At 26.5% G+C, this 13960-nt stretch overlaps 1 protein-coding gene across 3 annotated transcripts in view; it reads left to right on the plus strand.

Moving 5' to 3' along the window:
• LOC107455118 (complexin) overlaps positions 1 to 13960 on the plus strand; it is a 281189-nt gene that overhangs the window by 167722 nt on the left and 99507 nt on the right. For all 3 annotated transcript variants that reach the window (XM_087155800.1, XM_043041065.3, XM_043041064.3), the window contains exon 2: positions 4525 to 4596. In XM_087155800.1, coding sequence (XP_087011926.1) covers positions 4542 to 4596 — 55 coding nt within the window. In that variant the 5' untranslated portion in view covers positions 4525 to 4541. The remainder of the gene's footprint in view (positions 1 to 4524; positions 4597 to 13960) is intronic.

Genomic DNA, 13960 nt, shown 5'->3' on the forward strand with positions numbered 1-13960 from the left:
CCCATGATATCCAGCTTGCTTTGATATGAAATCAGTAAAAAAAAACTGTATTGTACAAGCAATTTACAAACGTATAAAAATTTTAAATTAAACTAAAATAAAAAAGACACATAAAAATATTTTTATATAGAACATAAACACAGAATAATTTAGAAGATCTACAAAAGTGCTTCGTAGTAATTTTTTTTTATTTTATTCGTGTTAATCTTTGTTCCATGTACATAATGAGTACAGAACAGTGGAATCTCTTCTTGTGTTGAAGAAATGGAGGAGATATTGTGGTGTCTACACTGATATTCGATCCCCATCCCCATCATCTGGTCATGTGATTGACAACTTAGTCCTCTCGGCTTAATTATAGACCTAGTCAGTACAATACAGATCACATACATACACATTACACATTATATTTCATTGTGTATATATATATATATATATATATATATATATATATATATATATATATATATATATATATATATATATATATATATATATATATATATATATATATACATATATATATATATATATATGTTATGTATATATATATATATATATATATATATATATATATATATATATATATATATATATATATATATATATATATATATATATATATATATATACATATATATATATATATATATATGTTATGTATATATATATATATATATATATATATATATATATATATATATATATGTATATATATACATATATATATCATATATATACCCCATCATCTGGTCATGTGATTGACAACTTAGTCCTCTCGGCTTCTGCCTCGGGCTCGCACCGACCACAATTTTGACAAGAAATACTCTAAGTGGTTAAAGGTTCATTAGTTAGAATCACCTTGCCGTCTGGATAGCCATGGGAGGTTTCTTAATTCAAATCAATATCTTCTAGGTTGGGTTCAAAGTTACAAGGCTGCGTAGTTGAACAATGGTAGTCTTGAACTCATTATTGGGTCAGCTGTAAAACGCCGGTTATAAAATATTTTTTAAGAGGATCTTTTAAAAAGCTGTTTTTCAAAAGCATGTCATTACATGAAATATTGATTTTTAGTGAATAATTTCCTTTTTTTTTACAACTATTGTGAAATCATGACTGTTATTTATGTTTGTTAGATAATGTTTTGCCCGATTCTAACCCGCGACCACTAAGATCGTTATGGAAATGGCGCAAGTTTTAAGTATGCAGAGAAACTACATTTCTAAGAATAAAAGCGTTTGTGATCTAATTTTTTCAATATTTAAAAAAGTTACTCCAACTCAGCATTGTTTAGTCTTGTAACAATGCATAAAAATTGAGAATCATACATTAATAATATTGATAGTAATTGAGAATCATGCACTAATAATGATTGAGAATCATACAACTATGCTCATTATGAAAATGACACAAATTTTCAGCATGCAGAAGAACTACATTTCTAAAAATAAAAAGTGTTTGTGATCCTATTTATTTAATATTTAAAAAGCTACGCTAACTCAGCATTTCTTAGTTATGTAAAAATGCTTAAAAATTGAGAATCATGCATTAATAATACCGGTAATATCTTATAATAATTGAGAATCATGTGTTCATCATGATTGAGAATCATACTACTATGCTCATTATGAAAGTGGCACAAGTTTCCAGTATGCAGAAAAATTACATTTCTAAGAATAAATAATTGATTTTAGCTATTATCATCTTGGTGGAAAAATCTCAGAAATTTGTAAAGATTTTTCTTCATAGAAAAGTTAATTCAATCAAGAGAGTTAGTTCATCCTCATCAGATTTTTAGTTATTTTTAGTTTACTTGTTTTAGTATAATAGTTTTATAATTACCAACTGTTACTTTAATTATAATTAATAATAGTAAACTTACAGGTGGCCAAAATGGAAACCGTAAGCTTCACTCTCGGATTAAATTGATTTTTTATCCTTAAATATTTTCTAGCTGAGGATAATGACGCATGATACTTTTTGTATGATTTGCCTTGGCAGTGAGGATATTTGATAACAATCTATGTTTTTTTATTCATAATATAGGGCAGCAAATTAATTTCTGAACCATAATCAAATTATTAATGTTGCGTTTTCATTGGCACTCAAAATTGGCGATAATTTATATTTTTCTCCATTTTCGCCAAAGAAGATATACAAAAAGTCACAATTTGAGTACCTTATAATTAACTTTAATTAATATACTTAGATAATATTCTTAACTTTAACTAATATCCTTATAATTTTATGAACAATGTATTCTGTCTTGATGATAAGAATTGTCTGGGCTTTAAAGCAAACAAATATCTGACATATATTTTCTTTTTAAAAATTGTCAGGTTGGCGATATTTCTTCAATTTTTTTTAATTTCAATTTTTGCATACTTTTACGAGTCCAAACAAAATAGTTAAGTAATGTTTTGAAAATTAAAAGAGTAACCCGTTTTTCATTTCCAAAAAAATGCTGTTTTCTTACATCTCCTAGTCACTTTTATAATCAGCTCAATGGGCACTTGATACAGGTAGACGATAGGCAAAAATTAACGGCCACAGATAACGATTGCAAACGCATAGAAGTTATAAAGAAAAAAAATAAATTTTAAAAATGTGTTAAACATACGACGAAAAGGACTTTAAAATCTCTATTTATTAGTTTTCTATAAACAGAGCAAAATAAGTTAAATAAAAATAAAAAATGAAAAATCTTTACAGAAAACTAGATATTCATAAAAAGTAATCGCTATTTGCAAATGGCATTTTTTGTGACACAATTTTCTAGTTTGGCACATGAAGAATTTTTTTACATTTATGTTTTCATTGCAATGGGGAAAAATACTTATTAAAAATTATTATAAATATTTTTACTACCACAAACCAGTCTTTTTGTAAATAGTCAATCAAATCAAAGGTATTTTTTGGGTTATTCTATAAATATGTCTCACCATCGGATAAAATGCTTACTAGACCTAAAAATTTCTTTTTCATGAAAATTCATTCAAACTTCTATTTTTAAGACAAAAGCTTTTAAAAGTGCTGAAAGAATTCTTTAAAAAATCTCAGCGCTAATTTTAATCCCGAAACTTTAATTTCCGTTTTGACTAAAACTTTCGATAAAAGTATTGCAAGAAAAAATAAAACCCTCTTCTTATTATTGAAGTTTATCTCGACGTTCTATTTTTAGATTAACACTTTAATACTCGTATTGGTGAAATAAAAAACTTTTAAACTGCTTCCTATAAAGCTTGACAAATATTTATAGAAAACGAGGAAATAACTTTTTTTTAAAAAAAAATCACGTTTCTTTGATTTAATTGAATAATTGTATCAATTTAAATTCTTTGTGATTACTTTATTGATTTGTTATTCTTTCACATTTTTAAATTATTTTTCATTCATCCTAATTCTTTTTAATTATGCGTACTATGCATCAATCACTGTAAAACGTAACAGCAACAATGCGCCAAAAAGGAAAAAAAACGTATTTTTTAAAAGATTTCTTGCTCTATTCTTATGCTTGAAGGTTTTTTATGCTTTAATTGTTTTTTCTACGCATTTTTTGAGGCTCTTATTTTGGACGTATTTATCATTCAACGTTAAATGTTCATGACTTATTTACATTAAATAAATTCACTCGTGCAAAAATATAAATAAATTAAATATAAAAAATTAAATATTTATAAAATAAAAAAAAATTTACAGTGTTACATACACAATTTGTTACGTGCAAAAATAATTATTTAAATTTGAGTTATTTTTAAAAAATATATCGGAGAAAAAGTTCTGGTAAAATTACGGTACAATGGTAATAATATTTCTGGTAAAAAAAACATAAAAATATACGATATTTAAATCATTCATTCTGTAATTTTTCGTTTATATGGTAACGGTTTACCGAAAATTCTGTTATTTTTAAGAAATATATCGGAGAAAAAGCTCTGGTAAAATTACGGTACAATGGTAATAATATTTCTGGTAAAAAAAACATAAAAATATACGATATTTAAATCATTCATTCTGTAATTTTTCGTTTATATGGTAACGGCTTACCGAAAATTCTGATTTTCAAAAATATAGTTCCTAATACCACATATTTTATAAACCGAATAAAGGGTTTTTTGGGCATGCCTAATGTATTACGATAAAATTACCAAATTTTATCCCATGTTTTATTGTTATTTTTACCAAAATCATTACCAAGGCATTTTGGAAAAAGTTACCGATCTTTGTTTGATCCAGTAGAGCCAGAAACATAGTAATTTCCACTATATTCTGGTAGTTTTGACCATATTTCTTTTCAGTGTAGAATTGAATTTTAAACTGTTATAGCGTGCAGTTATAATCATCCGATTTTAAGGTGCTTTTTTTAAATATAGTATTTGTATACTCTTAGATTACTGTGTGTATTCTGCATAATTAACTTTACTGTTTTTAATTCAGCATTTTTTTTTCAGTTATAAAATGTGAAATAAAAGATGAACATGTAACTCAATTTTGATATCCGTGATTTTGTATTTTCTTTTGTAGACGATATATCAGAAATCATGGCAGCCTTTGTTGCCAAGCAGATGATGGGTAGTAAGCTGAATGCTGTGAAAGGTATAAAATTTTTCATTTCTCTGAAATTTTCTCGCAAATGAATGCCATTCTGATGTTATTTTAATTCGTTCTATGCATCGTTATGAAACCTTCATTTATTTTTACTTTTTTTGAATTTTACGAGTTTCAAGGCAGATAAATTTAACTATTTCTGCTTTTCGAAATAAATGCATAACAGATCATAATGGAAATTTGATACGCAAAAAAAAAACTTGCGCTTCTTTCGGAATAAATGCATAACGGGTCATAATGGTAATTTGATACGCAATCGATAATCAAATTTATGCACTATTTTTTCGGAATAAATGCATAACAGATCATAATAGTAATTTGATACTCAATCAAAAAACAATTTTGTGTGGTAAGATTACTGAACGGTAATAAAAACGAGTAAACGGACTCTTGCATCCGACGAAGTCCGACTGTTTCTTTCTATATTAGTTCTATATCAGTGTCTGCGAAGACGTCCAATGTGTTTTACACTGTTTTGTGGGTGTCTTAAACTTGTGAACGAATCCAACAAAACTATTCATCCCACTTATTATGTCCACACACGTATATTCTTACCCCACGTTTAAAGAAAAAAATAAGCTAAACAAACCAAAAGGTAGGTGAAAACTGAATAGAAAGACCAAACGGATGAGTGTGTTCGAAGACATAATTGTTTTTCCCAAAACTGACTAATGCACTCAATGATTTGTGATCATTTTAGGGAATATAGTGAATCAATATATATCAAAGCAGAAAATACAGATATTGTTGCTTTTTTTTAAAGTATACTCATGTTGCTACGTAAACCTTCGAATCTGACGTCAAAAAATTGTTTGTGTGTACTAGTATGTTGTCCAAATATAAACGTCGAATTCTTTATTTTTTAATCATCTAAACTAGCATTCGGGAATTTGCAGAAGCCAATGCGTCATAAATAATTTACGACGATAAACTTTTAAAAGAATTTTTAAAACCGTAATGCAGTAGGCAAAAAGGTTACCATGTGGAATCAAAACTGAAATAAAATATTGGTTTATGTTTCAATTCAACAAAGTTTAGTGCTTAGAAAAATGCATGTTCCATCTCCACATCGCTTACAGCTTTTTTTTTAAAAAAGTAACGTTTCTTGTTTGAATAAAGTGATATGAAATATGTTACTGTAATATGAACATATGGTTATAGTATTTATTTTATAAAGATAATTATTAAAAAAAATTTACTTTAATATTTTTATAATGAGTTGAATATTCTTATCTGAAGTAATTATTTATAATATTTGAAAACTAACTTGAAATTAGGAATATTTCTTAAAATGCTAATTTTTGAAGACGTGTATAAAGAAAGTATAAAGCACTCATGCATTCTGACGGAATTGGAAATGTAAAGTAAGAAATAGAGAAGCCGAAGGACTGAAAATAAACAAAAACACGTTTGTTGTCTAAATATTTGTTTTCTCTAGTAATTTCTCATTCTGCAATATATTTATACATATTTAATATATCTACTACATATTTCAAATATTAGAAGTAATTATTTCTAATACTTTAAAAGTAATTTGAAATTAAGAATATTGCTTAAAATCCTAGTTTTTGAAGACGTGTATAAAAAAAAGTATAAAACACTCGTGAATTCTGCTGGAATTGGAAATGTAAAATAAGAAATAAGAGAAGCCGAAGGACTATAAATAACCACAAACACGTTTGTTGTCTAAATATTTATTTTCACCAGTAATTTCACTTTCTACAATATATTTCGAAAGGCGGAATATCTCGAGAACTCGAGAAGCTCAGACGGAAAAAACAATTTTATTTGCCGCTGTCAATTTGAATAACAAGTAGTGCGACCTTATGTTCCGCATTTTTATGAAAAATGTCAAACCCTTCTATGCTTTCATAAACAATAACAACTGATAACATTTAAAGTTGTTGTTTTTTTTTTTTGCAAATTTTTAAGTCGTGAAGTTCCTTGAGCTAAGCAAAACACATTTTCCTAATGCGTAAATTGTCAAATTACTTATCAAATTTTTCGGAAACGATCAATGAAAATAACATATAAGTCAATGGCAATTCTTGGTTTATTATATTTCTTTCTAACATTTTGCAAGTATTGAAAGTATTTGACTCGTTATCCCTTAGTACCAGTCCTTAAGGTTAATTGCTTTTACCAGTATCTCGTCAACAGCATCTAATTCTTAAAATTCTGATTTAGAAAATCATGCATATAGAAAATACAAATTTAATGTTTTTATTTTTTATATGCATTTTATTTTATATATATAGTCATTATATAAATTTCAAGAATATTATAACATTTCTTGTATACAAAGTTGTCTACATGTTCATTAAACTCACATTTCTTTTGTTCTGAAAATCCTTACAAGTATGAAACGTACATTGATAAAAAAAGTATGGTCAAAACTACCAGAATACGGTAAAATTTATCATGTTTATAGCTCAATAGGGACACCAATAATATTTAAGTCATATAAAATAGCAAACACTTTTACAAATAAGTAAAGTTCCGTAATCTTTAAGTTATTTATGTAAAATAAAAACACCACTATAATTATAAGCTCGATAATTCTTAAATCATATAAAATAACGAAACCCTTTATAAATATGTAGCTAATTAGTCTTCAAGTAATAGAAAATAATAATTTTTTTCATGAATATGAATTGCAATAGTTTTTAAGCAAGTAAACTGACAAAAATCTTTAAACTTATGAAGTTGAATAATATTTAACTCATATAAAATAATGACTATAATTTACAAGTATGAAGAGCAATAATTTCAACTAGAATCCAGTGTATTTAACTACAGAGGTTTGGCATTTTCACTTGGTTTAATTTTTTGAATCTCAAACCATGCTTTGCTATAATAATATGAATAATCTTTAACTCATATAAAGAAAAGAAAAAAATTACAAATATAAAGTACAATAGTTTCTTAATCACATAAAATAACGCGAGTTTTCACAAATATGAAGAGCAAAAGTCAATAAGTCATAGAAAATGACAAAAACCTTTACAGATATGAAAAACAATAATCTTGATTTTTTTAAATCTGATATTGATGTGTCTAGAAATTTATTTAAGAACTTCAAGTTCAAAATGATTCACTTAATCCATAAATAATGTAATAATCAAAAATTCATTCCATCCACAATACTTTGTTGCACCAAAATATCTCAAAAAATGCAGATGTTTCACATTTTTATTTGGCATAACCTGAAGAAGTTAAATTTTTGAATCTCAAACCATCCTTTGCTATAATAATATAAATACTTTTTAACTTATATAAGGTAAAAAGAACTTTTACAAATATAAATCGCAATAGTTTTAACTCATATAAACCAACAAAAACCTTTATAAAAATAAAGTGCAATAGTTTTTTAGTCTCATAAAGCAACGAACGTTTTCATAAATATGAAGTGTAATAAGTAATAGAAAATAATTAACTCATATAAAGTAACAAAAACTTTCACAAATATAAATAGCAATAGTTTTAACTCATATAAAGCAACAAAAACCTTTATAAAAATAAAGTGCAATAGTTTTTTAGTCACATAAAGCAAAGAACGTTTTCGCAAATATGAAGTGCAATAAGTAATAGAAAATAATTAACTCATATGAAGTAACAAAAACTTTTACAAATATAAATCGCAATAGTTTTAACTCATATAAAGCAACAAAAATCTTTATAAAAGTAAAGTGCAATAGTTTTTTAGTCCCAAAAGGCAACGAACGTTTTCACAAGTATGCAGTGCAATAAGTAATGGAAAATAAAAAAACCTTTATATAAATGAAGCTCAATAATCTTGAATAATTTTAATCTGATGTTGACTAGTCTAAAAATTTATCTAAGAGCTCAAAATGATTCACTTAATCCATACATAATGTAATAATCAAACATCCATTCCATCCACAACGCTTTGGCAAACCAAAATGTCTCAAAAACTGCAGATATTTCATATTTTTATTTAGTATAACTTGATGTTGTTTATTTATTTTTTCTTAATCTCAAACCATGCTTTGCTTTTTGAAAAGCCGCAACATCTTGAATCTTTATTCAGTTTTGTCGCCATGGTAGATCAATATACTTTTATGTCACCCAACTTTAAAAGATAATTTATTTCAGCTTTTACATTTGGAAATATTCGATGCTTCGCAATAGATAGTGAATGCTATTTTTTTCTATTATTTTATGCATAATATTAAAATGACATTAAAAAATACGTTTTACAACACATCTTTTTTAACTACAAAGTTGAATTCAGAATTTATTTATGTTTAAATATATCTCAGGGAACAAGGTATAAGGTGCCCAATTTGAAGGGGAAATCAGCTGGTGTGTAGTTACAAAGCATGCCAGATGTAATTATTAAAATTAGTCAACTGAACAAGAAAACTAAATAATTATTGCATGCCAGTATTTACAATTATAATATATTTCTTACTTACTACTTTAAATGAAAAATAAGCAATATTTTGTAAATTAGTTATTTAAATTTTTCTGGGAAAATATCACTTGACGTGGAAGATTATTCGAATGCAGACGCAATAATATCTTATATAACCAGAATCTTTAGGTTTTTTAAAAATATTAATACAAATTATATTTAATAATAGATATCAAGCATTTTTAGGAGTACTTTAATATTCATTGCTAGTTTCTTAAAATCACAAACAATGCTTAAACTCAATAATCGTTTTTTTTTCATAGCATTGATTAGTTAAGGTCTTAAATAAATTGAAAAATTGAGCACCATAAATCTTTTCCTTAATAATTGAAATTAATAAATGAACACCATGAAAACTTAAACCTTTGTTTTTGAATAGAATACGTAAACCTTTGTTTTGGACATGTTTTGGACATTACATTGTCGCAGAAACTGTTTGTTTGCGTTGCCTTCTATATAATTAATCAACCTTTAAGAAATTTTTTATAGAAAATCCACCAACAATCTTAAATGAAAGACACATTTGCAACATTTACCAAACTGTTCACAATGAAAGATATGAAAGGGTATCTGCAGCAAAAGTCATGCACTGCAAAAAATTACGGTAAAAATTGCCAGCACTCCACTTAAAAACTTAAATCTTTTTAATTAATATTGAAAATTTGTGATACCCTAAAATATTATTATATATTATTACATATTATTAATATATATTATTGCTATACTCTATTTGTTAACTGTTTTTATACTCCAAAATATCAGTTAAATATTATTCCATAATTTTGGTTCCCTGAATGAGAAGATTGTAAAATAAAACCACCATATTGGGTAATGAAGTTTAAGGAGAATTAATTTACATGGTAATCTGAGCATGATACTTTATTAACGTTGCAGCAAATGTTCACTTAATTTTGCTTCAAACAGTTTCAATATTTTTAACGCGTTTCTACTTAAAGACGTATGTTCATTATCCAAATAAAGGCAGCATATACCTTGTGCTGCATATAAACAAAGCTAAGAAGCGTGAATAAAGCACAGATTGTGCGTTTTATATCGTTATTTGTGCTTTATTCTCGTTATTTAGCTTCATTCATAGATATTATTTCCGTGCTGGATTTCAGTAGGAAAATACAATCTTGATTTTTTCATGTAAGTGTATTTAGTTCTATATCTTCAATAAAAAATAGCACTGTAAACAGTTAAAAGCATTTCTGCAATGTTTATAAGACATTTCAGTAAGGTGATTTTTTTTTCTTTTTTGAAAAGTAATCATTTCTACGTTTTAGGGGTTAAAAAACGTGTCTGTTTTTCTTGAATATAGAATGGTTTCATACATTGTAAATGTTTAAAATAAATTACAATGTCTTTTTTGTGATCATGATGATTTCGTAGGTAAAATTGTTATTTATTGTTAGAAAAATAATGGATAACAATAAAATTTAAACAACGTAAAAATATTCTGTAAAATAAGAATAAATTTCAACTACTAAGAAAGTATTATGAGTATTTTTTTTTTTTTTTTGGTATCAAGGAAAATAGCTTTTGAGAAAGGTTTTCTTGTAAATCCATTTCCTTTAGCATTTCCTTCTTAAAAACGTCAAATTTTTTTTCATTCATCTGAATTTTATGCTACTACCTACTCTATTTCATTCTTGTTATTTTCTGCTTTATAAGGTCTTCTTGGTACAAAAGTTTTCAATTAAATTGCAAAAATTCAAAGTATTTTGTTACAGCGTATACAGTCTAACATGTTCTGATGCTTGTTGTTTTTAGCGAATAAAATATTATTTCAAAACTGTAACTCTAACAATGTTAAAAATTTTGAAAACTATTTAACCATAAGATCGTTCAAATTAGCTGTAACCATAATAAAATACGTTGAACTATATTGTCGTATATGTAAAACTTAATTACTCATTTCAACTTGAACAGAAACGTGGCTCAAAAAATTACGTTTTAAAGTTTTAGAAAATTGCACCATATTAGGGTGCAAGATAATTATGGTTTAACCATTGAAACAATTTTTTGAGAGCATATCTTAATCATTCAAATTTATGTTATAGAATTAAAATTGTAAACCCAATTTGATTTCAAACTGCCTTCATATTTAGTTAAACATGGTTTCCATGAATCCAATCTACCATAGTAAGCTTACCTAATTTTTATTACCATTTGAGTTAAGTTATTTACTTTAAGTTTAATACTTTCTGAATTCGGCCCCGTATAGCCGATTCCAACTCTTCGGCCATTCAACTCTCATTCGATACAATTCAATCTGACTTTGTTCATTTCATGATCTAGCTTTTGGAATAGTTTTCTTTGTTGAAAAAGTTAGCTGAAAAGAATTTTACTGTTGATATTTTTTTATTACTCAGTTTTTTATTTTCATTTCATGAGCTATTACTTTACATTTTTTATGCTCGAGGTCTTCGTCACCGCAAACTTTGTATTACACGGGGAATAATGTCTAGCAAACTTACCGGACTGCGAGTTAATGACATTTCTGTTTTAAAAAAAAAGGAAGAAAAACATAATTTTGGTAACGAAAAGAAATTGCAGTATTTAAACCATTAATTTAATAATTTTTCCGTTCACATGGTAAAGGTTTACCGGAAATTTTGGTTTTCAAAGTTATACTTCTTATAACCACACACTTAGAAAAAAAACTAAACTGAAAAGTAAATTTAACCGAATAAAGGGTTTTTATGCCACGGTAATAGAGGTAAAATTATCAAATTTTATCACATATCACAAAAATCACATTTTATTGTTAATTTTACCAAACTTTTTACAAAAGCTCTTCTATAAAAATTACCAAGATTTTTAGTGTTCCCATAGAGCCAGACACACGGTAAATTTTGCCACATTCTGGTAGTTTTCATCATATTTTTGTCCTCAGTGTATAAACATAGATAATATTAATAACATTATTTTTAGTATTATCTTTATAAATTGTCATATTTGCTTAATTGCTGTTTTCAAGAGTAATTTCATGTTCTGAAACTTTATAAATATTTAATATTAAATCTGATTTCAGTTTCTATTACGTTATAAATTTATGTTTCAAAAGTACTCTACTTAATAGTTCTTTTGGGCTTGCATGCTAAAATCATTCACGTCCGTAAAAACGGGAGTTCGAATCTAACCGGCCGAAGACTCTCCGTGTAGTAAATGGTGACGAATGCACGTCAAATATGTCTGGTCACAAAGTCCTCCATGATCCCATAGCAAATCAGAACCTCTGGGGGTACTGAACTGGAGATTGATCGCTCTCTGTTTCAGGTCAAAATTACGATCTGTGGATGAATTATTGGTTGTATGAATGGGAATTCATTTAACTGCAAATTCTAGGTCATAAATGGCGCCGCTGAAAAACGAGAACAATCGCATCCCTTGCCTTAATGGCCTACTATAACAACAACATGAAAAACTCATTTAATATAATAATGAAATATATAAGTTAATCAATATTTTACTTACTTCTTTTCTTATCTTCGTATTTGGCTTAACAGAATTATAGCAAATCCTCAATAAATATTATTTTATCAAACATTTTAGTGCCATATACTTTTAAACTTATCAATTTAAGCATTTATTTTTTTTATCTAAAATAAATCCTTTCATTTAAATTTGTAGCAAGTAAAATTGCATAGATAAGCATATTTTTCGTAAATTAATTAATTTTAGTAAAGAACTTTTGTAAACTGCATAACATCTATATTTTAGTAAAGTATTTATGTTTTTTTTAAGAAGATTAATATTTCAGCAAAGAAACTAATATAATTTACTAAGCGAATACTGAAACCAATTTTTTAATCAAATTTTACTAGTAGTCTATATGCTATTTACGAAATTCTTATATCTAAATAAATTTGAAGAAAAACTATCTTATTATTATTCTCATTAATTTGAATAGCTGAATGGGTTTTTTTTTTTTCAGTTTTTCCAAGAAATAAATAAAGTAATGAACTCACTCATATGATTATTTTCCAAGCAAAGAAACATATTCCACATCATAATTTAACATACTTAATAAAATTTAATCTTACATCTTGCGCTTATGAAAGTAACTGCCAATAGGAACGACTATTGCTACACAAAGTCAGAGCATTTTATTGGTCAATTTGTCCAAAATTTCAAATTTCATTCGTTGATTTCACTCAGATTACTATGCATTGTAATATTTATATATGTACAACATTTGTCTGAATGACTAACAACATGCTCATTTTGCATTATATAATGAAGTGATTGAAACTTAAAAACTTTCTTCTATTGGCACCGCAGTGAAAAGATATTTTTACAACAAAGGTTTTTAACGGAAATTAATTGCAAGCTTTTAAGGTATCCTTATAGATTCAACACAACTTGTTTTTGAAAGAAGCCTCGATAAAATTTAATTTTATGTTTGGTAAGCACACTGAGAAAAAAATACGAAACATAATAAGAATAAATGAAAGAATAAAATAAAACTTACCATGTTTCTGGCTCTATGGGGACACCAAAAGACTCAATAATTTTTACCGAAGCCCTCTGGTACTGATTTCGATAAAATTAACGATAAAAATTAGTTTTATAGTATGTAATAAGAGTTGGTAAAAGGAATCATGATACCTTACAGCATGATACCTTTTATCATGATACCTTACAGCATGGCGTAAAAACTATTTATTTGGTTGAACAAACTTTTCAGTTTTGTATTTTTTACTAAATGTTTATAATAAGAACTGTAATTTTAAAAACTAGAAATAACTGTAAATCATCACCATATTAACAGAAAAATTACGAAATGAATGGTTTAAATACCGTAAATTTTACTTTTATTAACTTAGAATTACGGGATTTTTTACCAGAAATGTTATTACCATACAGTACCGTAATATTACCAGATTTTTTTTTATGTTCAAGGGCTCT

The sequence above is a fragment of the Parasteatoda tepidariorum genome, chromosome 12, assembly GCF_982258835.1.
Source record: "Parasteatoda tepidariorum strain Cologne lab strain chromosome 12, Ptep-v5.0, whole genome shotgun sequence".
Taxonomy (NCBI): Eukaryota; Metazoa; Arthropoda; class Arachnida; order Araneae; family Theridiidae; genus Parasteatoda; species Parasteatoda tepidariorum.